The sequence below is a fragment of the Plodia interpunctella genome, chromosome 6, assembly GCF_027563975.2.
Source record: "Plodia interpunctella isolate USDA-ARS_2022_Savannah chromosome 6, ilPloInte3.2, whole genome shotgun sequence".
NCBI classification, from domain to species: Eukaryota; Metazoa; Arthropoda; class Insecta; order Lepidoptera; family Pyralidae; genus Plodia; species Plodia interpunctella.
In genome coordinates this window covers 7,674,838-7,702,496 of record NC_071299.1, presented here as the reverse complement: position 1 = coordinate 7,702,496, position 27,659 = coordinate 7,674,838, and the positions used below count along the sequence as shown (strand labels likewise).

General features: G+C 32.7%; 1 protein-coding gene across 10 annotated transcripts in view; it reads right to left on the bottom strand.

Annotated features, from left to right (window-relative positions):
• dnc (dunce) overlaps positions 1 to 27,659 on the bottom strand; it is a 334,918-nt gene that overhangs the window by 135,174 nt on the left and 172,085 nt on the right. For 2 of the 10 annotated variants that reach the window (XM_053746305.2, XM_053746306.2), the window contains exon 1: positions 13,118 to 13,259. The exons of 4 other annotated variants lie outside the window; for them this stretch is intronic. Coding sequence is in view for 2 of the 6 variants with exons in the window: in XM_053746310.2 (XP_053602285.1) it covers positions 25,493 to 25,641 (149 nt within the window). In the remaining 4 variants the exon portion in view is untranslated. Of the gene's footprint in view, positions 1 to 13,117; positions 13,260 to 25,492; positions 25,776 to 27,659 lie in introns of those variants that run through there. 4 more of the 10 variants (XM_053746310.2, XM_053746312.2, XM_064436023.1 and 1 more) reach the window with 4 other exon arrangements.

Below are 27,659 nucleotides of genomic sequence, written 5' to 3'. Positions count from 1 at the left end.
TAATATTTAAATAAATTAGCTTGAAGTCTGCCGTTTACATTTTTGTAATAAAGTTAAACAAATAAAAACATTAAAATACTCTTTTGAAATTAACACATTTTGAAATACGTATCTCACCATGTCGTTACATCCTCAGTATACCTGTGTTTGGTTCTGAAAGAATATCTTAAATGCATTTAGCAAGCTTAAAGAAATTTGCAAGTTGTAAACATTATTCAAAGAAAATATTGTAAGAGAAAAGAGAAATCTTTGTTGAAATCTAGAATTCTCAATCGCAGTGTATTTATTCCACGGACATACTGGAATAGCTGTAAATGGTGTTAGAATCAATAGAAACGTACAATGTAAATCGCTAAGGGAAAATGTATAATGAAGATGTATTTACGGAGCATGACCTTTCACTGCATGGAGACCTTTGTCCTAGATAATAGAGCGTAGTGCACCATGGCATGGCAGTATTGTCGACTGCATGTAAAATTCTTTAGCATGAATTCACCACTATTCGTTCCCACATAGAAGATGCGGGAACAAATAGTGGCGAAAGTATGAATTCGGCTGTAATGCTGTTGGCTGTACAATGCAGGCACGCGAGGTACGGCCGGCTTCCGTCCCGGCGATGCCTATCTCGACCTAACCTAACCTTACTGAGACCCTGAGGCGCCAAGTACGACCTCGTCCGTGTCTACTCTGCTGTCTGTGTAAAAAGGTTTCATATTTAAAGGTGGGTTGCACCGTCACCTTCGATGTTAACTTTAACTTAAGCAGAAAAACTCAAAGTACGTTATTTTGTTTAAACGTAAAATCAACATAAAATTCGACGGTGCAACTCACTCTAAATAGATGCGCCTCGATTATATTGTACTGTCATGCCCAAAGTTTAAGTTATACTGACAGTCATGTTTTGTTACAATAGACTCCCGTGATGATGACTGCTGTGAATTCGCAGTCAAGATGATTTATTTTTTTCATTCAAAAAAATGTGCGATATGCTTTCTGGTTAAATACGCGTATCACAGTTCACTTTTTAAAAGCCTTGGGATTCTAAATAAATTGCTCGAACTCTTTATTCGGTATTCCGATTTGAGCAACATACGTTTGCTATTGTGTCGATAAAATCAAATTTCAAGGTAAAATGTGGCGTGTACAACACGATTTCACGTGTAGCTGCTAAGGTGAAAGTTTCACTACAGCACAGGATTTGATTTTCTCTATAATTTGGGTAATATTTTTCATAAGGCGACCTTGAATCACGCAACTGATTGCGTATATTGAAGGTGTTCAGTTATATTTGCTTTATCGAACGCATACCTAGCCTTCAGTGTTGTTAATGATGTTTAGTTAAGGTTTTTGAGACACATAAATTGTATAAATTTATTTATATTTCTGAATATTTTCTTACAGAAATGAGGTGTAAACTTTTAATATTCCGTTTATTTTGAAATGGAAATATGAAACTTAAACTTAATGCAAGTTCGAAAACAATAATTTGGGTATTATTACAGTCTATAAATATAATTAAACAGCAAACTTCGGAGGTTTGCTCAGTTGATTAGCAAAAGATAACATTTCATCTATAGCTATCACGAACTCTTTTGTGGTATTCGTTCGGAATAAATGCGACGGAAAATAAAAGATTAAGAACTTTTAATTAAGTGATATAAGTTTCGCAGCTTCTGCCAGATTACTACCGCTGTTCTACACAGAGAAGGCCACGGAAATATTTGAAAATAATGTACCTACTACAATATTAATGTATTCAATTCATTGAATTAAGCAATTATCAATCTAATAAGTACTTACTTAGCACTTGCTAAAAGCATTTTGCTAAACATTCATTTTTTTATAGTATAAGTTAAACAAACCTAGTAACGCAGTTTTTTGCGGAAATAAAGTGAAAACATAAATAATATCCATAGTATAGGTATATAAATGAATTTGCTCAAAAATTTACTTCAACTTGTTTTATAGATAAAGTAGCGCAGATTCAGCGTGTCAATTCTGTCAAATTGTCAACAACTACAGTTTGGAGCGTCCACTGGATATCGAATATTCATGAATATTCAACATTTTGGATATCAGTTACTGTCACACGGTGGCTGGGCGAGACAGGCCTGCAATAAATATAATTAAATAATGTAGGAAACAACGAATAAATGTGAATATTATGTTTAGACAGAGCTCCTGAAACACGAGTCGTCGCGTCAACCCTTCGTTGTTTTTGGAAATTATTTTCGCTAAATATTTACTTATAATTTCTTTCGGACATCCTTTCACCACAGAGTTGAAGAACCTAATAACATTCTGAATGTACTGAATGAAAAATCAATATTTCTATGTTTAGTAGTAATATAATGAGAACGTGAATACTTATTTTATGGGCCCTTAAGTAATAAAATGTATGGTTAGCATTTCTTTATGTCATTAGGCGGCATTGAAGTGGTGAGATATATAGCTCAGGTATATCTTAATCGTAAGGTCGGGGTTCACTGACGATATCAGTGACGTTTTGATTGATGTGGCACTATAGTATCACATTAATAACGGACGGCGTAATAAACGACATTATGTTAAATCACTCTAAAGTAGATTGATTGCTTCGAGAAGTTTTGTCATCATGTTATCTCTCAAAATATAAAATCTAATCTCGAAATATAGGTTTATTTTTTTGGAAAACTGATTAGGTTTAAATATCGTTTCTAACCCGATTTGTAACCTCCTCTCATTTGAACGTTTTCCCTGTCGCTACCGCAGCCAGTAAACTTCGGAAACCAAGGTCGAAGTTCCTACTTTTATAATTTTATCTGCGTAATCTGTAGATTGTTTATCTTTGTAGGTATAAGCGTCCAAAAAACTCATCTCAAATAAACGCTTTATGAACCATTGGATTATTATTATTTGTGATAAGATTTTTATGCAGCAAAGCTGAACCATTCTGAAATGCCATCTATCAATCTATTAAACTTTTTAGTTGGCTTTGTTCGTTCGGGTTCATTATTTTTCTAAATAGTATGATGTAAGTAATTAAAAATACAGAATCCTTTTGTAATATATCATTATGTGGTGCATAAAGCTATACTACTGGAAGTATTATGTAATCTTTGGCTATGCAGCGCGCTATTTATCCTCCAAACAGTTTCAAACTAATAACGTATTTCGCACTATATTTACTTCACTGAATGTAATAAGAAACCTTTTCTCGTAAAAAGCACTAATGACAGACAAGTAGATACCGTTTAATCTATCCATCCATAGCTATAATTTACAACGGTAAAGGGATAAGATAGACAAGATAGAAGGAAAGAAAAAGACAGGGTTGCGTGCTGACGTTAATCTGACTTGCGGTTACAAGGATCGCGATAAGGATAGTGATATCCCCATCAACAAGGGAGTCGTAGCTGTATTGTTTTTAGCTCAAAGCGTAAAAATGGAATTGTAATGTATTTTTGTAAATGTATTTTTTAATGAGAAATATTAAGGAAAAAAAAAAACAACGAAAGAAAAATAGCGTTGTGATAGCTTTGAAAATAGGAATCAGTTCAAAAATAAAAATATTTAGAAATTATAAATCTCAGTTCATGTTTCATGTAATCTCGGTTTTTTTGATTCCATTTTTTTATCTAATTAGAATAAGATAATAATTACGTTGAACTTTGAAATTTGACGAAGATATTAATAACCAGGAACACGGAACGCACATTCGTCGATACTAAATCGGTGCAGTCTGTGGCCTAATTCCAAACTTACGAATAACTTCCTACACTTACGATGCTGATGTATTTATCATCGATTTATTGGACTGAGCATCGGCTAGTAGATTGATCTCAATTAATGCATCGGCCGGCCCTACCTCGTGCTGTGAAAGCCAATTAAAATGTAATATCGTTAAAATGTACGCTGTCGATATTTTAATAACTCTCCTGAAAAACTAAATTGACGTCAATCATGTCATCATATATGTTCAGGTTTTTTTTTGCACAAGTATATCGTATAAAGAGTATCATATTAACGCCAGACAAGGAGAAGAGGACTGACCCCATTAATGGTGCCAAGAAAGTTATGAGTGTTTCATTCCACGTAACGATCATGATCCTTAGCCATCTCATAGAATCATAGAAATCTCTGTGAAATACGACTATGATGATGTCATAGAAATCGATATAGTTTGTTGACCTCTTTCTGAAAATTGCAGGTTGAAAGATGTAGTTGTCTTGATAAAATAATAAAATCTTAATGCGGAAGTAGAATTTGCCGAAGACAAAACCAATGTTAAAGATTAAGTATATCTCAGTTTATTTATAAAGACAAACACCTTTGTATCATATGGAGATGTAATAACTAAGCGGCAAATTAATGTAACGTCTCAATACGAGGAAAAGTAAATAGCAATCTGAGAGAAAATACATAGAGAGCAATCTTTTTTTTTTTCTATTAAGCTGCTATGAATTTCTCAAACAAAATATTATTCGATGAATTTTACATAATATATTAACAGAAACTCAGGATTTATATATCACTCTAACATACCTCTACATATCAGTATAGTTCTGGCTGTGAAACGGGTATATGTCTCATAAGCTTACTTATGCAAAATTTATATTGTACTTACATAATATATAGAAGTATAAACTTGCACACCTACATTGGCATAACTTTATTATCATTATATAATATAAAACAAAGTCACTTCCCGCTGTCTGTCCCTATGTACAATTATGCTTAGATCATTAAAACTATGTAACGGTTTTTTGATTCAAGAGGAAGTTTTTGTGTGTAACATTTATTATGGTTATACCGGAGCGAAGCCGGGACGGGTCGTTAGTGTATTTATAAAATTAACTTTAGTTATTCTTAAACTACTACAATTTTTGTAACGCCAATTTTATATAAAAAATATATTAAATTATTGTTATTTAAGAACCTTGTTAAGGCCTTCAGCCCTCCATCTCTTTTGAACTGACATATGTGTGTGTTATTCAACATCGTATCGTGTTTCAGAGTAATCACCACAGGGCCTTGGTCAGTTCTCTAACCCACTTGTTTTGTAACGTGTAAACATAAACCTCACGAACAACAAAGGCATCTTATTTAAACTGTATTTACACCGGACGAGAAATGTTCAAATGGTGCATACACATGTGCGCGATGGCCATTCTATATCGGTGTTCGCGATTGTGTATGTGTCTGACATTTATGCGTGTGTTTGATTTATCATTTTTCATCGAGTTTGTTTTCACTTTTTCAAATGTAGGTATGTAGAGTATGTAGAGTACTCTCTACATACCTACATTTGTAACATACTTATTACATCGTGAAATCACACGATGGCAATATTTTAAGTACATGAAAGTCACCAAGCATTAAGAAATGAGTTCACCTGACTCACGTTTATGTCTCGAAGCATTTGTCAACAAAGTCTTGCTCTCAAACAGTCTTTCAGATACGTAATAATGCGGTAATCATGTGAGCTTTTACTGAAATGGAACATGGGACTGAAAAGAGACAGCTATGCTATCAACAATAAAGTCGATCGCGACTTTGTTGTTGATATCCAGTTTGTTGTGTTTCTAGGTATCTATACATTTTGTATATACATACTACAAATTACAAAAAGAAAAGCTAATTAAAGAATAAACACTAAACATGTTTTATATGTTTCAAAACATAGTTATATTTTAAAATTCACAATATCCCGTCCGATAATCTCAATTCAATACGTGGAAGTACTTTCAAGGACTAGGGTACATGTTTTATAATTTCTTCTCGGTTGAAAATTATCCTACAGCATGGAAAATAATTCTATTTATTGTGAGTTTTGGTCACTTCGTTGACTAGTAGAGAATGTTTTCAGTATTCGCCTTTTGTATCATGTTTTATTTGTAAATAAAGTTTTAAAAAATATATAAAGTAAACCAGAAATACGGGGCGTGGAAACCATTTGTTTAAAAGGCCAGTGAAGACGGAATCCAGCATGGAGCATGCGTAAAAGAAATACCTATAGTATAAAATTTTGTCTATAGACCGCATTGCATACAATTCAAATAATCTAAACACACTTGAATTCAGTTTTTTTTACATTATAATGTTAAGCTATTATTCGTTTTGTAATAAAATAAGTTGAGTGTCAATTTTATTAATAGTTGCAGACAGACATCGGTGCTGCAAAGTGCTGTATGTACATTCAGTGTGTACCGACCTTAAATGGAATTCAACAACAAGCAAACTTAAATTTCTATAGAAAATATTCTCCATTTAGTCGATGAATAGCCTATTACACGGACAGTATAGCGTTTTGTCCAATACCAGGCTCGTGATTGGCTCCTTAAGCCGAATCCAACCGGATATACAATGGATAATACGGATTTTGTTCTTTGATTCTACATATACCTACCTACAAGGTACGAGAATTTTCTTCGAACTAATTTGTAAGAAGGAATCCTTTGGCCAAGTAACACACACTAGACTAAATATAAATATATATCGTTGTTATTGATATCAACTGGTGAGATCTACCGATTCAATATGACAAATAATACCGGTCAATATAATAAATCTTTTTCTGGGGAATAATATACGAAGTTGTTACTATGTTAGCCTAGGCTAATATTACAAAGGTTTTCCTGAAAATAACATAAAAATAATCATACTCCATGAATACTGATTTTATTTTTCATTAAATAAAAAATATACTATGTATCTGTTATCGAAAGTAACGTATTTATATAGCCGAGCGTTCAACAGGTGTTCAGGGTAAAGCAATGTTGTGTATTTTTCGGTTAAGACAACATTGAATAATTCAACATAATATATAAATTTATAACGCCGGAATTTTTTTGCCGTCCACTCTCTAAAAAAAATAAATTATATGTACGGAAAACAACAGTGTACAGTAAACAGCACATCAATCTACCCAATTTTTAAATCACCTCATAGGATCATGTCAAAGAGGATAAGAAAAAGTATCCTATAAAATAAGTAGGTTCAAGTAGTGGATCAAGACGGTGGTGGAAGGAGTGCAAATGAGTCATTAAAATACGTCTAAATACAAATACGTCTGTATACATAAACTATATTTTTAAAAAAAGTACGGCCGCTTTGAGGTCACTGCTGGGCAACTTGATAAGAATTGAGTACTTGACTATTAAATATATACTATCAAGTTTTATGGCCTACGTGACAGCTTATACTATCGCCATACATTTCGTTACAGTTTAGATCAATATCATAATAAATAGCAGACTATCTTTACCCACCATCCTAATCAAGCTATACTGAAGGACTTCGATATTGACGCATTGAATCGCGTAGGTCTTGCTGCGTTTGTTCCTAACCTAGGACACTGGGTTAGGTTATCCGATATTTAAAATAGATTCTGTGGTACAGTAAATATTAACATATTGAGAATTCTTGATAGAATTTGAGATGGAGGGCAGTTTGAAAAGTATTTAAAGATTCGGTTTTTTTTTCAACAAACTAATGGAAATAGATTGGGAATAGATGGACTAGTTAATTTTAGACCAAATTGATATAACATTATAATAATAGAATACAAACTGTTTTGGTAATCCTAATGTATTAATAGCGGTCGCCCGCGATTATTATGAATCATGAACTTTTATACATTTTACGTTCTTCTCTTAATTTGTTCGAAAATTAGGTAAAATAAAAAAAATAGCTAACACTAATGTCTCTCAGTCTAAAAAAATGAAAACAAAAAAAAGCGAACAATGCGAGGAAAACAAGTGTAATTAGGTACTTTTAAATATTCCACGAGTATGTATTTCTCCAAGGTCTATTTGCAGATATAAGTAGGCAGGTAATGTGACATGGAATACAGAGAAAAGGTAAAAGATTCATTATAAAAACAACAAAAGAACACACGAATGACAGATGAGAGTCCAAATATGACTGAATATACGAATACGTTCTTTGAACTGTATTTCTTTATCATAGTTAAATTCCAAATGAACTATCTATCTCATCAAATCCTACTGTTATAAATGCGTTTGTGACTCTTTCACGCAAAATCGATTGGACAGATTATTATGAAATTTGGTACACGGGTGGAACGATACATATGGTACTTTTTATCCCGAAATTCCCGCGAGAACAAAGCCTCAGAGTGCCTCAGAGCGTACCTCAGAGTCTAATATATATATAATACATGTATAAATGAGATTGTTTGTTGTCTCATCGGTTTATAAAATCCACTATTTCTTCTTGAAATTTCGAATAAGTACTTGAGCAAGGAGTATGGATATTTCAAGATACATTTTATGCCTTTACAGTTTCTGTGGGAAATGCGTGGGAAAGCCAAGGTTAAAAGTATGTTCTATTTAAAATATTCAACTTATTACGTGACGCTCTATGGGTAAAGGTACCTTTTGGATGGTTTTTATGTATGTGTTCTTATTTCTGATCTGAATAAATTTTGCGTGGCATTTAATTAAAATATGCTTAAGTAAAAATCGATCAAAAGAAATTAAACCACCACCCATGAAACGTTACATATATGATGACTTACTAGTTCATCTTAAAGTCAAGGAATGACAAGGAGAAATGTAAGTTTCATTTACATTATGTAAGTACAGTCAATATATAATGAACCTCACCAAATTATCTTTAAATTCCTCTTGATTACCATAGTTTAGAGGCTAACATAACTGACATAACCCACAGTCCCCTGTACAAACAATTTTACCAACATTTACCTACAATGATGTAATATTATATTACTTATGCATATAGTATTCTTTTAACGTAAATAAGCATAGGTTAGAAATAAAACGTCAGTTCTCAAATAATCGTCTTTATATTTCGCATTAGTATAGTTAGTATAAAAGAACAGAAAAGGAAAAAGATCTGTTAAAATAGGAAATTAACGCAGGTGAAGCCACGAGCAAAAGCTTGTGTTAATATTATATGACCAGGTGGTCACGGACTAAGGCCCAGCGATAGATCTCCACTCTGAATTTCATGATTGCATTTTAAGCCGGGGGTATATATTACCATAGCTTCGACGGAATAAATTTCAGACAACAATTTAACTAATATTCTATTTCCACAACTCGTTTGACCTTTAATATTTTTATACCATTTCATAAAAAGAAGAATAAATCAGCTCTACGATTTTTACGATATTTTTGAGATTCCTTTGCAACTCGTAACAGAGCTAAAGTTATATGGTGAAATAAGACAAATAAAATGCAGATTTATTTTCGACTATTCGTCATACCGACCTGCAGAAAAAATCGAAAAGCGAAATTTGAAAATCACACATAACCGCAGGGGTATTGTTGGGATTACGACGAAATGGTGAAAGTTTTGCAGGCCTTTGAGGAAAAGAGTTCAGTTTACTTTCCCTTAATTGACTTTTTCAATCTACTGATTATAAAAAAATAGTTTGAAAATATGAAAACCTAAAAAACAAAAGAAACAGTGCACTGTTTCCTAAAAATCGGTTCGCATTAAACATAATGCGAAATGATTTTTAGGAAACAGTTTGAAATATATGAGTAAATAATGAGGAGAGTGACAAGTAGATGAATGGAGAGAGATCTGTCACGATTTCAGACAAGGTATAGCTATTTATAACTGAGGGCCGTTTACGCCTAATGGACCCATTCAAGTACCCACAATACCGAGTGGACTAGGTTATAATTGTTTATCTTTCATGCGTATCATAGATAAGTTAGTAATCTCATTGATCTGTACAAGTTTAAGAAGTAAAATAATGTATTAAATATTCTTTCATTTTGACGACCTCTGTATCCCAGACTATCAATTGTCCTAGTTCGATCCCCGGTTAGACCAAAATGGAAAATTATGTTTTTCAGATTGATCCGGGACTTGGATATTTATTTATGTTAAACAATAATATTGATGTAGATTGTATTGCAAGTAATTCACAGACGTTAATTTATTAATCAGTATTTCATCGGTAAACGTTATAATACCTACAAAGACGCAGTCTTGTAAACACATTAATAATTAATTGGGCATACATTTACTTAACTTACCTTTGTTCAAAAAGGTCGGGCAATTCAACGAAATAAGGAAAGCTAATGAAAATTAGGTAATAACGACGTTAAAGGTAACAATAAATGTAGGGTAATCTTTGTTTTAAATGTTTTCAATCAGGAAATTAGTGGGAAGTAGCTGTCACCTTCGCGGAAAAACGTTTGATCTTTAGCCGTCAGTAGTGTTAAAGTAAATATTGTTTTATTTTCCAGACGTTGGAGGAATTTCTCTTGGAAGTCTGCATCTGTTTATTTAGTTGCTTTTTATATTTCAACTTTTGTACAATCAAGAAAGGTTTTCGCATAAAACAAAAACATAACGATTTCATAAAAGTAAGAAATAAAGAAAATAATATACAACCAAAAAAATAAGTTAATCATTATTAAACTCAATTGACTATTATTAATTTTAAAAGACTATAATTTAAGATTTTTAGTGAATTTAACAAAATTTTTGTCATAAAAGCGACAAGTTCAGTATTTTGCGGTGATATTTCGCTTGAACCAAATGGAAAAAATATGTACCCTGTCTGTAATATCACAACACTTTCTAAATTGCTATAAAGTAGGCAGGAATATTACATTTAATAACTCAGCATAGCATATTCTTTAAAGTGTAAAGAAAAGAGAAAAAAAAAACAACAAAGTTATCTCATTCATTGCAGATCAGATCACTACATAATTGCTTCAAAACTTTTACAGTATCGGTTCATACACAAGTAGTTAAGTACTTATATCTATTTAAATCTATGTTTTATAACAAGATAAGACTATAAAAACACTTTAACTTCTGTTAGATAAATTAAATTATGCGCCATATACTATAAATACTATACATATTTAAGATTGTTTGTTTTTATATTAACAATAAAAATTTAGCAATAAAAATAAATTCTGATTATTTCCAAAATTCAAGAGGGATTTTTACTAGACAGAGTAAGAGGTAAATGGGTGCGTCTTCGTAACGATCAACGATCAAATTTATGACGCATCATCTTTTATGGCCGATAAATAGCCTATTACTTGTCACTTTATGCATATTTTTAGAACTTTACAGCGTTTAATGTGTAAATTGACGACGATTCTCACCGATGTCGAATGATATGTTTGTAGTTTCATAAGTGATAGATTTAATTTTAAGTACTTATACAACTTTAAGTAAAAAATAGTAATTTTATTCTACTAAATGTTTGCTATTATTTAATATTATTGCTAATTTTACTTTTGAATGAAAGTACCTATAAGACTTTTGTAAAAGAAGATCATTTTTCAATTCACCTTTCTCACGAAATTCTCCGGCTAACTCCAAATGACAGCAAATTTTATGAAAAACGCGTCGTCATTTCTACGGGGAGGACTAAGCTTCTTGCAATTTACGAGATACTCAATTTTAATCTTGATTTATTAAAATTACATGACCTGGGTTTGAGCTTGTCAAATAGTAATGTTACTTATGTAAAAAATAAACCATTTAAACTGTTACGAATGTTTTTGATAACTATAAAATATTTACATAAATGTTTAAATAAAATAGTAAATAAACTTACTTTGCGTCAGGTAAAAATCAAATCACTGTCGTATTTATTAAAGTTTCAGTAGGATTTCTACGAAACCGGATGTCAGATCTCCAATAGCTTTTTGATATTCAATAAATCTTATTCAAATTTCTGGCAAATTGATAAAACCACTGTCAAGTTGAAATGATAAAAATACTCTCTCTGCTCCAAAAATGTGGTTTTAAGAATATTTTAGTATTTTTCTACCCATGTCACATCAGAAATTGCTTGTATTGATGGACTGAATGTTTAGGGTTGGATATATGGATTATATGAATTGTATGTTTAGGTTTCATAGTCCATTGGTATATTTTTACATCTAAGCTTAAATAGTTCAAGATTGTAATTCAATCCATTGCATCGCTTCAGATTTGAATAATGTTTGTGTGGCTTGTTATACATGTCTGCTTTAAATAATTTTGAAAATGCTTAATGAGATCGTTATCTCATTAAGTATTTTCAAAATTATTTATATTTATAAAATTCAGGATTCATTATATATACTTAAAATAATTATCAAAAATGTTGAAAAAAATTGTTTTGTGTCAAATTTACCAACTAAATTCTTAGCATCCTTATGATTAAGTATACAAACCGCACACAAAATGCATTTGTTTATGTATCAATATCTGACTACTACTCCAAATTTCTATTGTAATACCGTTTTCGTGAGAAACCCACATGCAGAGTATCTCTGTCAAGTCGTTTCATTAGTAAGTTACTGTCGGTCTTATGCCAACGTCTTTGTTACACTTGACCTTTACCTTTTTCTTAATTACATATTCAAAGTTTTATATTTATAAGTTGTCTTATTGACGTCGTTTAGTTACAAGATAGGTACAGTTATCTTATACATGGGTATCTTATTCAGGCAGACGTAGTATAATATTTATGAACGCTGTGTGAGATAATACTGTGTAACGTTCAATAACATTTTTATTAACTCGTTATATGTCATTAATTCTGATAAGCCACAGAAGTTGGCTCATCTCAAGGTTCGGATGATAAGCTTATCTGTTACGTCCACGAGAGTAATCCTCGTTAGTTTTTCATCTTTATTTATGGTCTGCATTTTATGATGCTTTATAAAATGTTTCCTGTCTTATTGTTGAGATGCCAAATATTGTTATTATCTGGGGCGAACTCATTACTGAATGGAACAGTTTGTACGCCAATTAATCTTGATGTAAAAGCCAATTTCGCTTTGTCGTTTCGGGACAATTTATTTCCAGTACACCAGTGCATTTATCGAGTTATTACGATTGATGAAACATTTATCAACCGTTTCTGTGTATATGTGTACTTATTGTCACATAAAAACGGCACAGAATAGACGACTCAACAAATGTCATAAAATGTAACAGAAACATCTGTCGCCACTACAAAAATAATTCCATGAAATAAACACTTCAAAATTTTTGTTCTTATTCCAAATGTGCGATGCAAACTTTTAATTTTGTTGTGAGCGGTTCCGGGGTGGTTGTTCGAGTTGCATTTTTTAAGCAAGTTTATGGTAGGTAGTTAAGTTATGCACAGTTTATTTACCTGGGGTAAGGTCGCGGTATAGCGGGCGCGGGAGCGGTCGCGGGCGCGGGCAGCGTGTGCCGCGTACGTGTGGCCGCGGTTGCCAACCGACTATGACTGCCGCCGCCGCCGCGGCTGCCGCTCGGTTTGGCCTGCGCTTATCGCAACCTTACCACTATGCACTCTACCCGTAGATAACGATTTAAAACCAGACTGCACAGTCAGACGAGGGAAGCCCTGTTAATTAAATGACATCATTCAAAGCATCCTTTACAGCCGCAGCTAATTAATAACTGTGGCATTCAAAACCGAGTCGCTGTTTGATAACAATGCGATGGACACATGTGCATAGTCGTGCGCAGCGTGACCAGGATTGTATATAAAACATAGATATGTATTTGCATAGATATAAGAAACTATACAGTTTCTAATCTCTCTTTAGTTTAGAAACTATACAGTTTCTAATCTTTGTATAGTTTCTTTAAAATAAAAAAAAATGTTATATTTTTACTTATTATTTACTTAATCATTATTTTCACGATAAATATACGTGTACAGCGGCAGTATGTCATAAATATATCTTATATACTATTATTAAAATTACATATAAAACAAAGTCTCTTCCAGATATGTGTCTGTTCCTATGTAACTTAAATCGTTAAAACTACACAACTGATTTTGATGCGGGTTTTTAATCGATAGAGTGATTCAAACGGAATGTTGTGCATATTATTGCAGCGATGCGAAATCGGGGAATATCTCTAATGTCATAACTAATATTATAGATTAGAAAGTTTGTAGCTAAGTACTTTACGCTTTATTGACATAACCAATCATTTGAAATTTCGCACACATATTGTGGGTACCTTCCGATGGGCAATATATTGTACGTCTATCATTTTGTTTGATTAGTACACAACGGAAGATGCTGTAAGCTATCACATATTGTATGTCCAAATAACCTCGTGTGTTGATAATTGGGGGCCTGGGGCTATTAGCTGCCCTGAAAGTAAATCATCTTACAGGAAAATAATATTTTAGCTGCCCTTTTATGATCATATGATGAAAAATAGGTATATATTTTTTATTTTACTAGACCATTGTTATAATGCCTTTTATCTTCTTATATAAAAGTATATTAAGCGGACTTAATGCTAAAACATTATCTGACAGTCAACCTTTGGGTCAAACAGACAAAATATAAATAATACAGTACATACGACTACAATTTACAATTACATACATAATTATACATACATACATTACACTATATAGTCATATATAATATTAGATTAGAATATAAGTGGTTGGAAAAATAGGAGGATTTTGCCCAGCAGTGCGACTTGAGAGCTTCATAAAAAAATATTACATTCCGCAAGGAAGAATCTAAAAACATGCTTCAGAAATTTTATATATAAAATGTAATGTAATAACTCGCGTACGTGGCCCATCGTGTTACTAATATTATCAAATACGATCGTAAAACCAGGGAATTCACCACGTGTAGTGTAGCATTGTTTTATGTTAAGGGAGAAATTGAATAAAGGGTTATTTAGAGTCAGTGAACAGTGCGGTGTTCGTTCACTCGCAGGCTACGGGCCCTCAACGATGCTCATAACATGTCCTCGCTGAGCGATGGAACGGACATGTAGCGATGCGGAAGCATACGTTGTTCTCTCTAATCATTTGTTATCATTTATCATCGGCGTCGATATAAGGTATCTTTGCACATGCCTTTTACGTTTGCAGCATTTAGTGACAGTAGTTGCACACACTCCTGAACTAAATAGCCCACCATGCAGATTTCCAATTGATGTACTCTTTCACTGAAAGCCACTTGTGTTCGATGAAAATGCTATACACTAATAGGATATTTATTACTTGGTATCACCACCATTTCAGACTACGAGTATGTGATGCTAGCTTTTGCCCGCGGCTCCGCCCGCGTTTATTTCGTGCGTCTGCTTATATCTTATTATTGCCAATCTCGGGTTCTAAGTAACGTATCGAGATGAAACATATAACAGAATTTAAGTTAGATGATCTTATGTATGTGATCACGTATGGCTCGCGACACCAAACTGGATTTTAAGATATGGTGAAGAACCATCAAACCAGTAAACAGTTCGGTCTACAATTGTTTGACTATTAATTGTAGACTAAACTGCTCTTCTTAACAACAACGCTTCATTAGTTACCATGTATTTGTACACAGAATATAATTAGGGGATTATGTTCATAATCAATTGTACAGAACACCATTAGGGAAATCCGTTTGTAATAAATAAAATTGTTAATAGACATTTAGTTGAATTATTATCTATATAAATATTGCTGTATTCAAATTGTAAGAATTTGAATTAAAATCTTTGTATTAAATTGAGAGTTTTAGGTTGGTGTAAGAGGCCTTTGTACACCACTGGTTATTTAGATGAGCAGATGATTTTATAATTTGTTCGACTAATATCATTTCGTCATAAATACAAGAAATTCAGGCACAGACCTGTCTTTTTAAAGATAAAGTTAGAACAGGTGAACACTTTAATATCTAAAATCTTCCTATTTTAAACAGAAATTCCAAGGAAAACCGATATGCAAAGAAGCGAGTTCTAGAAAAGTTTGAATATTGGATTGAGATTTCGAATGTCATTTTTCTCAAATCATCAAACGATACAATTTATATGAGGCTTATATGACAGTGAGTAAAAGCGAAATCACGTTTTCTGAGTTAAAAAGCGTTCCAAATATACGATATATGATACCTTAATGAGAACTAAAACATGTATTAACAAAAATTACACTTTTCGTGACGATATCGTCAGAAAGATCTTGACGCATTTAACGCGTGACAAAAATAAAACATGTGTAGTAAACTGTTGTGGGTTACCTCGTCTGGACTGGAGCCGATCCTGGCTGCACTGATCGTGATTATCATAATAATGCGTTGTCATGAAAACTCAAGCGACGTGGAAAATTCCAACTCTGTAGGACAAATGGAAGCGTGTGAAATTTAACTTGCAAGATATAATTACAGACAGACAAAAATCGGGAAAGTTGAAACTCAACTCAAAGCTTGTAATAAAATATTGAACTAGCTAGAATAATGTTTCATTTAAACGTCTTTGTTAAAAACATTTTACTGTTACCCAGGCAATTCTACCCTATTTACTATTTTGCTTTTATTTAAATTTAAAGTATTAACTTGGTAGTTAGAACAATGGAGCTTCTGTTCATTCTTCAAGCTCATAAACGTGCCGGTTGCAGCTTCAGTAGTATTTAAATAAGCTCACGTGTATTAAATAAAGCTGGTTTGGTTTTGCTCGGTGCACGTTCAAATGAGTTAGCATGTTTCATAAGAACTATCAGTTGATTTAGGAAAATAAATTGGAGCTATGTACAATATCATTTTAGTTTATCGCATCCGTCCCTTTTCCCGCTTTATGTGTGGTGGGTATAGCATGTCAGTCTCCTCATGAGGAGACTGACGTGCTATGCAGTCTCCTCGATTAACTTTAGACAGGATGCATCTTGTCTAAAGTTGATTTGTTGCATTCCTCTTAGCCGTATTCTGCCGCACTCCATCCTTCTGTTCTTTGGCCTTCCTCGATTTCATTTCACATTCAATTTCATAACTACATCTTCCATTTCATTACCAGTGATATTTCAACAGATAAGTAATGTTAGGAATCGATACTCTTTACTCGGTATCCGATTCGTCAAACAACATTGTTGCGCGTGACAACCATTTTGCAGGCACAAAGATAACAGTCTAACATAACTTATATTGGGTTGCATCAGTAACTTTGGCCTTAACTTTTCTCTGCGCGTCGTCGCCGGTAAGGCAAAATGGCGTACTTTGCGTTGTTTGCGCAGGTTAAAATTAATGTCAAAGTAAAACTAACCCTTAAAGTTCTGAAATGACCGACTAAACATACACGTTGCAATCTTTCGCTGCAACAAAAAGGGATGCAGGTATACAAAATAATAGTACTAAGTCTACCTAAAAAGAGTAGATTTTTTACAAATCGATAAATACATTGTTACGCAATTACCGTTCCCTTATTCGAGTCGTCGTTTGTTTAGGTTTGAGCTCGATACCAATTAAACCAACAAATCCAGGGTTAAAATTATTTACGGAGAAAACCCTTCGGAAGACGTCACAATTTCCAAAGATAACAATTATTTGGGTCAGTAGATTTCGAGACATTCATTCGGAAATCTTCATGTTTTCTATTTTTGAACATTTTATCATGTAATATAATACGAATGTGTATTAATGTATACAATGTATTTTTCCTTTTATATATAATTTTATTTACAGTCCGCAAAATGTTTTCAACGATGCATTCTTCATTACTTCTCTATTGCATTGTTGTACATAAATAAAATAATTTTCTTGACCTCAAACTGGAGTATAAAAATGGACTAACCTTTGCCAGAAGTAGCATCAATTTAGCTTGTCACGTTGAAGTAATTAATGCGAACGTCCCAGATAAATGCTTCCACTTACCTGAAACAAAAATTACGATTTATTACAAAGTGTATTTTCAGAATATATTTATCATTGGTGTAGCAGGAGTTGATAGTCTGTGGTAACCACTTACCAAGAGGTGGGCAGCATACCTGCTGCCGGCATGTTAGTATAAAAAAAATCAATGTAACTAACAATACTCAACTAACAATAGTCCGCCATAATTAGTAATTGTGTAAAATATTCTAAAATAGGAAATATAAAAAATGCCTCCAACTCTGTATTTTAGTCATACGAGTATAAGGGTCGTGGTCATAACGTTTAATGAAAAAAAAAAAGGAAATTTGGTCGGTAATATAACAGTTTGCACTCACCTCCTTCATTTCACACATTACCTGATAAAACATTCACTGGGGTGCAGGTTTCCTCATGATGTTTATTCATCATCGTCAGTTAGTTGTCATGAGTACGTCTAATCTAATATGAATTTTAAGTAGTTGGAATAGAACTGACATCTTTGACCATTCATTCGGACAATAAATAATCTCAAAGGAAATATGTTTGCTATAACGTGAGAGTGCTTGTAAAAGTCCAAACTGAAGTCCTCCATCTGTCCAGGAAGTTCAGACTTTTATTTGATTTTCTGGCCATAATTTTGCCTATGAAGTTTTGATGCAAATATCTCAATTTTGTTTTGTATTGAACGGATGTTCGGTAATAATAATTTATTGAAAATTGTGTGTCTATTTTAGTGAAACGCCTTCGTTGTTTTGAGAGTGGAATAATCAATTGATACATTAAATATTTCACCGGATAGTTATACAACGAGGAATACTTACATAAATATTGTTGGCATAAATGTAAATCTATTATAGAATACCGATACGAAGCTGTCGGCATTCGATAGTAAGAGTAATGAATATGAATAAGAAACATCAAATATCTCACCAAAAGTACATTAGGAATACGGTATAGAAATATGATTTGTGTGGGGAAGGTGGTCAAATATACATTTGGCGATCTATAAATGGATTGCGGTGCTATTTCATATAGTTTTCATGTTGTTTATGATATTTTAGTACACGCTTGAAAAGATTTCAGCTTTGTTCTACCCACAGAACCTTGTTTAAACTGGAGCGATAATCTTTGGGGATGGTATGGACAAAACTGACAATATTTATATGGAACTGTACTTTTTATATACAGTATTTCTTGTTTGAAATTGATCACTGACGATTATGTCTATAAATATTAATAGAAAATATTTGTTAATTCAACTGAATCTACAAATTCTGATATTATCGCTTATTTCTTCGTTTTTAACTGTGATAAATCACAAGATTATTTGCTTTTAATTAATCGAACTAAACAATCAATCTGTATTTATTGATAGGAGGACAGACATTAAGTATTTGTTGATCAATGGAAATTGCATTACAAATGTGATTAACTTGTTAGAAGTACTTTAAAGCCTTATATCCTTTGTTAAAGCAGCCGTTACATGAACATTGCGCTAAAAGTTTTAACGATATAGTTTTCCATTGCTTCCAAAGGCAAAAGCTTGTTACTAACAACAACTTGTTACTACAACACCAATGTTATAATGTGATAAAGACAAAATTTGTACCGTTTCGTATGTTTAAACGGGGAGATTTCATTTAATTTTCATGTTGACTGTAAAAGTATAAAAGAAGAAACTTTTTCCCGCGGCGGCTTTAGTAAATTGTTGCAAAGATTACTTTAAGTCGCCTCGTAAATAAAAACATAAATTCTATCCGAAATCAGAAGCTGTTAATACAAAAAGAATTTAAGTAAATCGAAGCTGAGAGTTTTATTTCATTTTTTGGAGTGAATAAATAAAGTAAAAATAAAAATAAGGTGAAACCCTCGAAGGCCAGAATCCATTTTCCTATTTTTTCTTGTTTCGATTGTCTTCGGCATTCTTAGTAGTCAGCTAACGAATAATATAGTACGAGTAAAGCAGCAAATATGTGGAACATATTTCCGGAAAGATTCCGGGAAGACAAACTTGCTACATGAATGAACAGTAACCTAATTATGAGAGTTGCATGTCAAAACTTGGATGGATTTTGGTTAAGATTAGGTTTATATAAAGTAGCAAAATGATGAATACCGTGTCTTTTTTTTTAATTTGAAGACAACATGATGGGATATAGCTTTTTCCCCCTGTTTATAGAAACATTAGTTAAAAGACTTTAAATAATATTATACTTTTTTATCCCCATTTTATGAGCACTGATATTTTTACATTAGGATATTATTTAGGAGAATTTGTTCCAATTTTCTCAATGTATAATGAAAAACTACTACAAAATATTTTCAAATAAAATCCATAACATGTCATGATATTTTTTGGTTGTAGCTAATAAAAAGAAAAATACATTGATAATAATTTAATGATTGTTGGTTCTAGACCAACACACGAAGCTAATCAAATGTAACAAAGAAAGACTGCGCCAACCGGCAAACTAAAGCTTTCTAAAATAAGAAACAATCAGAATTATTTTATCTGGGAGTATCTCGAGCTGTCTCAAGTTTCAGCCATGAATACTTGAACTCGAAGTCTAATCAGCTAGAATTATTAATACATTCAAACGATTCGATCCATTTGGGAAAAGAAACGTTATATTACTATTACCGTTCTCGCCCTAGGGGACGAACCAGGAAATTTATATCAGCAGCGTTTTTTGAAATACGAAGTTATCGTTCACAGTTATAACCTATAGAAGGCTTTTATTTATTTTCCTTTATTATGTTAGCCATAAAATATTACTGGCACATTGGATTGTTATCTTTAATTTTGAAATAAATCTAATTATTTCCAAGTTTCTTCTAACATTATGAAGGTATCAACACCAATGACTTTTTTTTTATTTTACAGTTATCGAAAGTCAATTTTAAATAAGAGATGGTAAAAGAGAGAAATGTTTTTAGATATGAAACGAGGAAATCTGATGTCTTTTACTTTTATTTATATATTTAGTTGATACACAAACAGATTAAAATCAAAACAGGTCTTAAGTATAGGCACAAAGTGAAGTTAGGCACTAGATTGTATTCCAGTTACATGTCTCAAAGATAATTTCAACCGAATTGTATTTGTTCTTCCGGTTGTTATATTGTGCACAGCTAAGTATATAGGTCGTATAAATAAATAATAAACTACTAACGAGATAGTGTGTTTACTCGCCAAATGAGGGGAAACATGTTACCGGGAAAGCGTTAGTGCTTGAGATTTGTGGTCTGTATTACACCACATATACATACAAGGGGATTAATTGGTATTGTATGTTCTATTATTGTTGAACGACGAAGCATACGTAAAGCTTCTGCATTAAAACCTTTAAAATAATTAGTATTCAGTCCTTCAAGGTTATAATCACACAATTCAATTCGTAATGAAAAAATGTATGTATAGGACGAATTAACATTCAATTTATGGACCCGACAAATACGTGGCAAATCAACTCATTAATTTAACACATTTTCATGAACATAGTTTTAAAAATCCTTATCTCTCTCTCTATTTATTCTGAATGCACCTTTGACTATAATACGTAGAATTTTATAAAATGTTTCCTTTCGAAATTTTGTGAAAATAAATAATTTATGTACTTACAAATAACAAATAGATAACAATCTAGCAGCTATAAGTCAAACTGTTCAACACGAAGATTCATAGTTATAACCGACATCAATCATTGCATGGCAAGAAGCCATACTTTAAAATAGTTTGACAGCATTCATTTGCTTGAAAACAATACAAATAATGTCATAATATAATTATAACATCAAACATATAGACACAAATATAGGTCGCTGGTCGGTATTGTATATTAATAGCTTTTTTGATAAAAATATTGAGATGAATCTTTATCAAAAATTCTTAGATACCATAAGTAAATACGTTATTGAAATAATAAGTTGTTTAACCAATTACGGACATTTATTCGACGTATATTCAGGTAGGTACCTAATTCGAAAATCCGAAAACATTTCAATATAATTGAATTTATTGGGTACCTATTAGAAAACTTTAAATAAGCAAAGTAAAATTCGTGCCTAGTACAAACTTCTCACATTATTCTACTTCCAGAAATTGCCAATTTTTCGGACCACTGCGCTATTCGATTTCAAAGAAACCTCTGATAAATATGCAATACGCACTTCAAATTGTGATTAAGCTATCGGCTGTTTGAATGAAGTGAATGTATATGAATTATTAATCGGATCAAAATTTTTTGACCAAATTTTATGTAAATATAGAATCTTTTACGATTCAATTATACATGTAAATATAAAAACAACGTGGGATATATTTAAAATTAAATGTAAGCTTCTCTATAATGGCGCTGCATAAGGTAATCCGATTTCGTATGAAACAAATATACTTTTAAACTATTTTCTGAGCGAAGTTCAACAGCCCAGCATGTAAGAACCTAAACTGATACAATGGCGTTAAGGCTGTGTGCGAGTGAAATCTTATCTTTGAACTAACGACCCGTACCGGCTTCGCACGGGTGCAATATTATGCATGTTATAAACCTTCCTCTTGAATCATACTCATAATACTCATGTTTTAAAAAAACTAAATCCGTGGCGTAATTTTAAAGATCTAAGTTTACATAGGGATGGACAGTGGGAAGCGACTTTGTTTTATACTATGTAAATGAAAGTAATCTATTGTAAATGTAAGTCTCCATTTTAGCTGTAGAACCAATAGCTGGCCACGGACCGTGGTCAGCCCGGGCCAACCATTGGTTCACAGAGTGCAGATAAAATTAGCGTGCGCTCGTTTGTTCTAAACGTGCTTTATGTATCTCCCTAGGTACATGTACGAAATTAGGTAGGTATATGTCGTGTACCGGTCTATATCCGTGAGGGCAGAGTGCCAACACGCCCGGCGGCTTATCAACTGTCACCTGAACACTCACGCTTGACGCATAGTTCAGTCTCGACGCTGACTGCGGCGCAAAATCCAATTCGTAATGCGGAACTAGAAATTAGTTTACACGACTGCCACGAATTGAAGCTTTATGTTTTCAGGGGTCATAACGAGTTCATAGAACATTGCTGAAAAAAGAAAAAAAATTGTTTAAAGCTCGTTAGCTTTCTATTACAGTTATAAATATCTATCATGGAAGAACTGTTTGAATTTCAGGTAATAACCGTTTTCATATAACGAGTTGTAGCTATATGACTAACGAAAAGAGGCTTATATATTGCAGTGAGAGAGGCTTATAAGGATAACAATAGAATCCTTAATGTTTAAAATCCGAACGATTTTTCCACAAAAGCTTCTGTTCTGCCAAACAATAGACTTTAGTAATTGATTACTAGATTAGCTGTGAATTAGTTTTTAATTTTCTTTAATATTTAATTTTACTTGTTTCATTTTTTTTATTTTGTTAATTTACACACAGGCGAGGATTTAGTACAAATAACACATCATACGAACTGACCATACATTTGCTATGAAGTGATTTAATTAAGTACGTAAGTAATTGTGTATCTGTATCTTACCTGTATGGCTTGTAACACATAATCATAAATTGAATATTAAACTTTATTAAGTGCGAAAGATGTTATATATATTTTATGTAATAAATATTTAAATGTAATATATATTTTATGATATTATTTCATATAAAGAAAAATTAACTGGGATATCGAGCTAAGAAATTCATTTGTGATCAAATTAAAATGGCAGAATTTAGAGGTCGCCTGCTCCTTTGAGACCAAGCCCGCGCTCCTTGAACGTGGTCAGCTTTTTATTGAATCATGTTTAAAGTAAAACACGTTTTTCCTGCAAAGTATAAAACATCAGCGAAATTTAATTTTTGCGGCGAGAAGATATTTTTTGTAACAGATGAGAAAGGAAGTTAGAAAACATAAATAAATAATAAATCCTGTCAAATTTAAATAATTTTCTCGAAAGTATAAAATGTTTTTTTTATTTATTAGGTGAAAAATGCAGTTAACTTGCGAAATGTGAGATGTTAATAATGATTTTTGCAACTGAAAAAAGTATGAGACGTGGGAAATTGATACTTTTATTTTTATTTTTTTAAATAAAATTCATATCTCTTAAAGTTTTATAACGAAACTTAGCATATAGTGCTTAGAATCCCTGAAATGTCATTTAAAAAATTACGAATTAGTTCTTAGGGTAAATATTCAAATTATACAATGACCTTTATATATTTGTTTTATTCGTGGGTAATAATACAAATAAGAGCACCCTCATGTTGGTATTTTTCCAAAAACATTATCTCTATTCCCCTCATCTCCAGCATGTTTTTTGTTTCGTTCGAGGCTGTGACGCCGCGAACCCCGGAGTCAGCGCAAAAAATAACTTTTAAGATTCGGTTGTTATTTTGAAAACATGCCTGCCTCCAACCTGCCATCAACCTTTAGGAATACTAGTGTTGCCTGGCAGCTGCCTAGATTACGCAATCCTTAATCGCCTCGGACGACATCAACGGTGAGATTCGAAGTGGACCACTTCGATTGATGTTGACTCACCATTGATGTTGATGTTGTCCGAGGCGATATTCTAAGGCGGAACATATTTATGCAGTTTTCTGTTTTCAAAATGTCATAGAAAGCAAGCAAATCCGGTGGTTACGTGCCATTTAAATTGGCGCGAGGACTGATTCACGATAGTATGGCCTTTGGGCGGCAGCTAATAGCCAATTAGAGGGTCCACAGCGCTCTCAGAATAAAATCCAACGTTTTCATTGAAAAATATAATGAAAACATTTCTTCTTTTACCTGTGTAATATTTTTCCGGTGCGCAACGAATATTTTTTGCAAAGTTGATAGGATAAACGTTTTATTTATTTTTAGTTAAGAGACGTACTAATGAAAAGCCTGAGGCTGCATTTCCTAGATATAAGCTGTGCTACGTTGCTATGGATACGTTTTGAATCCGCTGATATATATTGATTTACGTAAAATAGTAATGGCGGAAAAGATTTTTACTACGCTATATGTTTTGGTATGAAAGACGATAAACCAAACAGTATTTTATACTACGTTTTCAAATGTCGATTATATCGAAAGCCTACGGGCATCAGTTCTCCACAACACATCTGTGTTACGACTCTGTAAATTCAATGTTAATTTATACTTTTGTGGCGAAAAATAAATACATATTATTATTATTATACTTTAGCTATCGACAATCTATCTATCGACATACTATCGATAGATCACTAACGATTAAAACAATGTATATACTGATAATCGATTTTGGTAAAAATTAAATGTACCGATTATATAACGACAGCTATTGTTACACAGCCCGAGTTGCACTGCACATCTTCCTCACATATTCTTTCCATCAAATTCGTAGCACATATTCGTAGCGCACCTACGTAGCGCCCCTTTGTAGCACCTGTCGTAGCTTATCTACATATCATAGCATAAGCCCTTAAATAGTTAGCTTCATAAATAAAAGAAAAAAATCTTAGTTTAACTGCATACAGTTTCTTTTTCTTTTATTTATGTAGCTAACTATGTGAGTAATGTGCGTGGCTCGGGCTTATGCTATGATATGTAGATGGTAAGGCATAGGCGTGGATTCGATATTCCTCGATTCCAGAAATTTTTCATATCATTGTTATTTTCAAATCTTAGCTTTTGTGGGAATGATGAAACGTAGTTAATAACAAAACAAACACAATTTCGTAGCTTATATCATGAATACAAAATATCTCCTGAAGAGTTTAAGTTTTTTCCATTCATAAGCGGTAACTTATGTATTCATTCAATTTACTAATGTGGTGTCTGATATTCGTGGAGCCTATACACAAAGCTCTTAGAAGATTCTATCATCACTCCAGGGCTGACATCTGTGAAACAAAGAGCAAACTAAACCGTTTACCGTCCTGAAACCTTACCTAGTTTCAGAGCCAACAACGGTCCACCCACGTCGACGGCGCACAGCACGCATTTCAGCCGTCACGACGCGGTCGCGGGTTCTCCGGTGACGACTCGCACTTGCCGCCACAGAGGTGGCGCCCTCATCAGTCTCGGCGATAGGAAGCATCCTCGAGGTTCGTGTCGAAGTCCAATCAATACAGCTATTGCTCTATAGATGTCGCCACTGTTTCGTTACATTTTTGTTTACGTTCTATTCTATTTTTGAACTTTGCTAATTAAAAGAATTTACAATCATTATGCCTTTATAAAATTAATATTTGGAGAGATATGCGAAAGTATTTTTATAGCTTTCCCTGGTAGAAAATAACAAAAAAGAAAAAGAAAACAAGCATGTACAATGCTTGTTTTAATTTTTGGTTATTTTCTATTTACATTTTTGATATGATTTTTGGTATTTTATTATTGGTACTTGCCATCTTTCACTGTTTTCTTTGTGTAGTGTTACGTGTGTGATGTTATTATAGATTTTTGAGAAGAAACTTGGACAGGTCTGTACCGTACAATATTCAGTAAAGATTGCATTGAAAACATTGTTTTATTCAACAAGGGCTCGGGGTTAGACACGTATTCCCAAATCGTATTACGTTGTCTTCGAAGTGAAATAGTTTGTATAAACCGGTAGAGGTTAGCATTAAGACTTACCTGGATACTAAAATAACTTAATACTGATGTGAGGTGAGACTTCACTAAAGCTTACTTTAAATCCTTAGCTATTACTGAGATATAAGCTCCTGTTTAGTAGGCATAATGTAATATACAAATGTGGAAGGAAAAAACATTACGTGCCAATTATTATTTTCATGTCATTATAATTTTCAAAAATAAATTGAAAAGCATTGGTGAGTGTGACATGTTGCCTACCCTATGTAAAATGGGATTTGGTAAGAAACAATAAGAAGAGTAGGCAAGAATAAAATCAAATTGACCAGATTGAAATCGTTATGATAAGAGATTTGAAATAAAATTTCTGCCTTCATTAATTGTGTCGTAAAAGTGGCAAACTTGACCGAAACTGTGTGTTGATGATATAACAACATCACCTATTGTTATACTAAAGCGTCAAAAAATATTAAAGTGGAAATCTTCTCAGAATTTTAAATTTTCATCGCAATATCGGGCAAGCAAACAACATGATCGTTTCTCGTTGAAATATTGTTTTCGACGGCATCAAGCAAGCACAAAGTGGTTTAAAAATAAAGAAGATTTCGTAGTAAAAAAAGCTCTATCTTGTCGATCTCGAAGTTGAATAATTATCGTAGTGTATTTTAAATCCATCCTCATTTTTTTATCTTTTTGTTGATCTATGGTTTTGTATGAATCTTTTCTAACGATGTGTCCATTCATTGTGGGATTCAGATACCGGCACAGTTATGGATGAATAGAATGTCAAAATAACAGACTAATAATAAAAGATAGATCGAAATGAAAATCATAATTTTATAATTACACTCTTATAGGTTTTTTCGGCTATAGAGTAAAAAAATAAAAACAAAATCTTTAATTAAACAAGCTGAATGAAAGCTAGAATTGCTCCGTTATGAACCTCGTCAATGACAAGAAAGCAATAGATGACAGAGAACTGTAAAAATAGATGAAACGCGGTCAATGATACGAAGTCGCATGGCTCATGAAAAGGGATTTTTCAATTTACCGGGCTTTACTAAACGACGACGATTGTGAAAATATACGAGTTATCACTAAATGTCGTAACGGAATGTGTATTTTACTATTTATTTTTATTGATCTTTGGCCTAACAATACGTTTTTTATTGATAATAACAGTTGGGGAAATTAGTTTAGTTCATGAAACATGTTGCATTTTTTCCTAGTGTCCAACCAAATATTTGCTTTTGGCACGCTTCAGCCTGAAAATCTTATTAAGGTTACAATTTCAGCACGTTTCAACTCTTCCATCAAAGGTATCCTTATTTACAGAAATGAGGATAAGCTTACAATGAAAAAATGAGTAAGTATTTCTTTGGTAAAAATATTATAATAAAGAGCTGAAGATTCTGTTTCCATTCGGACAAAAATCGCGATTGCATAGAATTTTAGTCAGACACTAATATTTAGTGGCTTATTGCTTTGTTTAAATCCGTATATTACAGTACCTACCTATACCAT